Source organism: Saccostrea cucullata, unplaced genomic scaffold (genome assembly GCF_032062105.1).
Source record: "Saccostrea cucullata isolate Sc308-1 unplaced genomic scaffold, CSIRO_AGI_Scuc_v1 ctg2061, whole genome shotgun sequence".
NCBI lineage: Eukaryota > Metazoa > Mollusca > Bivalvia > Ostreida > Ostreidae > Saccostrea > Saccostrea cuccullata.
In genome coordinates this window covers 29,105-32,319 of record NW_026923981.1, presented here as the reverse complement: position 1 = coordinate 32,319, position 3,215 = coordinate 29,105, and the positions used below count along the sequence as shown (strand labels likewise).

At 41.1% G+C, this 3,215-nt stretch overlaps 1 protein-coding gene across 1 annotated transcript; it reads left to right on the top strand.

Moving 5' to 3' along the window:
- Positions 1-1,088: 1,088 nt before the first annotated feature.
- Positions 1,089-2,040, top strand: LOC134265403 (uncharacterized protein K02A2.6-like). Its single transcript, XM_062747613.1, has 2 exons — positions 1,089-1,158; positions 1,454-2,040. Exons 1-2 carry the CDS (start codon positions 1,089-1,091, stop codon positions 2,038-2,040), a joined length of 657 nt encoding a protein of 218 aa, XP_062603597.1.
- Positions 2,041-3,215: the final 1,175 nt, after the last annotated feature.

Genomic DNA, 3,215 nt, shown 5'->3' with positions numbered 1-3,215 from the left:
TTCGGAATTTCATCAGCACCTGAAGAATTCCAGCGCAGACAACACGAAGTGTTGGAAGGACTATCTGGAGCAGAATGTGTGATGGATGACATCATAGTCTACGGCTGTGGACAGACCATGGAATCAGCAATTCGAGATCATGACCGCAACTTGATGGCAGTTCTACAAAGACCTCGTGAGGTGGGACTAAAGCTTAATAAGGACAAGCTCAAACTTCGTCAGACTGAAGTCAAATACATGGGCAGTATACTTACGGCAGAAGGCGTCCGCCCTGATCCAGACAAAGTTAGTGCCATTACAAACATGAAAAGACCTGAAAATGTTAAAGCAGTGCAAAGCTTTATTGGTCTAGCAACATACTTGTCTCGATTCTTACCTCATCTATCGGAAACATGTGAACCTTTGCGACGTCTCACAGACAAAGGAGCCATATGGTCTTGGCAATCGCAGCAGGAAGAAGCATTTCAGAATGTCAAACGTCTCGTGAGTCATCAACCTGTACTCAAATACTATAATGTACATCAGGAAGTCACAATTCAGTGCGATGCTAGTGAAGTTGGCCTCGGAACCACATTACTGCAAAATGGACAGCCCATTGCTTATGCCTCTCGTGCATTATCTAAAACTGAACAGTGTTACGCACAGATAGAGAAAGAGTGTCTTGCAATCGTTTTTGCATGCGAAAGATTTGACCATTACATATATGGTAAGGATTGCATTACAGTACAGTCAGACCACAAGCCTCTTGAAACGATCTTCAGGAAACCTCTCTTGTCAGCTCCAAAAAGACTCCAGCGAATGTTACTACGCCTCCAGAAATACAACCTGGATGTTGTTTATACTAGAGGAAAAGAGTTGTTCATCGCAGATACCTTGTCTCGCGCGACTCCAGAGTATCATGGACAGCACACATCCAAACTAGCTGAGGTGATAGCACATATTCAACAGGCAGAATGGGTTAGAAAGGTCACAGACTCAAGACTGAATCAAATCCGAGATTTGACAAACAAGGATGAGACTCTCCAGTCACTAAAGACAGTGATACTTTCAGGATGGCCTGATACTAAGGAAGACGTTCCTATTCCAATATGACCATATTGGAATGTCAGAGACTCTCTCACAGTGCAAGATGGTATTATTTACCGCAGCAGCCGTGTTGTAATTCCCAAAGCTCTTCGACCGGAAATGCTACGCCGCACTCATTCCAGCCACTTAGGAATTGAGGCTTGTCTACGGAAAGCTAGGGATTCGCTCTATTGGCCTCTCATGAATGAGGAGATTAAGGATTTCCTCAGCAAGTGTAGCACATGCAGCACGTTTCAACGGAAACAATAGAAAGAACCATTAATGACACATGATGTCCCAGACCAGCCATGGTCAAAACTTGGAATCGACATCTGATTCTTTACTCTAAAGACTGAGGATTACCTTGTCACAGTTGATTTTTACTCAGATTTCTTTGAGCTCGACCTTCTTCCAGATACCACGGCAGCCACAGTAATCAACTGTTTGAAACAACATTTTGCACGTCACGGAACACCAGATGTTGTAATTACCGACAACGGACCACAGTTCAAATCAACAGACTTTCATGATTTTTCATGTAATTGGGAGTTTGAGCATGTAACCTCCTCCCCGTATTATAGTCAGTCAAACGGGAAAGCAGAAGCAACAGTGAAGATCGCAAAGAAAATGGTGCGCAAGGCTAAGAAGAATGGAGACGACCTGTGGAAATGCATCCTAGATTGGAGGAACACCCCAACAGTGGACATGGCCAGCAGTCCAACTCAACGACTCATGTCACGAAGGACTCGACATTCCTTACCTTTATCGCAGGAACTACTCCAGCCCAAACTTGTCGACGATGTAGCGGACAAAGTTAAGTTCAAGCGACAAAAGGCCAAATTCTACTACGACAAATCTGCTAAGGAACTACCAGAACTCGAAATTGGTCAACCAGTCCGCATGAAACATCATACGGAAAAAAATGGAGTTATGGTACTTGTGTGGATAACATCGGCAATCGCTCTTACATCATAGATATCAACAATAAACAATATCGACGAAACCGAAGAGACCTTCGCGCAACAAATGAGCCATATGATGCCACCACTCCGTCGTTTATTCCAGAATTTGAGGATTCACCTGATGCGCTCTTAGTAACTTCCGAAAAACCCAAAATGAAAGACCTTAAAGTTACCAAAACACCAACCCCTCAAAAGCCAAGTGAACCAAAGACCGTTAACGCCAGCCCAGTTAACCGCCGAACAAGTTCGCGTGCACCAAGGTTACCAAAGAAACTCGAGGACTATGTTTTGTGAATATGATGTTTGTGAAAAAATATAATTTCTGTTTTGCAATTATCTTACTGAACTTTTCAAATGCAGAAAGTTTCATGTGAAAATTTACATGTATGCTGTAATTCAGTTTTTATTTCTATAATGCAGAAATACTGATGCTTTATGTTTCAAGATTTGTTTACATAGCAGGAACATTTTGATTGATATTGTCTAAAGTTTAAACTTCTAAATGAATTGCCATTCATTATCAAAGGAAGGGAGATGTTAGGATGTAATGTATGTTAATTAGTCTGACCCTTTTGTGTACTTGTCCATTACGTCATCACTTTATGTCATTCAATAAAATGTTGAACTGAAACACTTACCAACATCCTTTTCAAATTCTTTGAACTTTTTATACATCGGTACCTGGACGAATTTGCATAATCATACTCCTGTAACAACTTGTCCAATTTTGTGGAAGATGTCACAAACCCAGAGTGTGATGTTGATTCACCATCAAACAGGTCTTTCCAGGTGTCGCTATGGATACAAAAAATAAAACAAAATAAATATTTATTTAACACCCCTCCTTTTTTTCAAAATGAAATCGAAACGGGTACCATATCTTCATAAAAACTTGATCAAGATGTTAACATTTTCCTCAATACAGCATATTCACTATGTCATACTTCATACAAATTCATACCTTGTTCCTTCGTCCATCTCATACATTTTCTGAGATAAAAGGATAACGGCATTCAACAGAGATATGCATACCCCAACCTCCCACGTTGGATTTCCCGGCAGTGTCTATATCCACGACCGTCGTGCATTTAATTTCAATGACTATTCGCATGACCGTCGTGCATATAATTTCAATGACTATTCGCACGACCGTCGTGCATATAATTTCAATGACTATTCGCACGATCG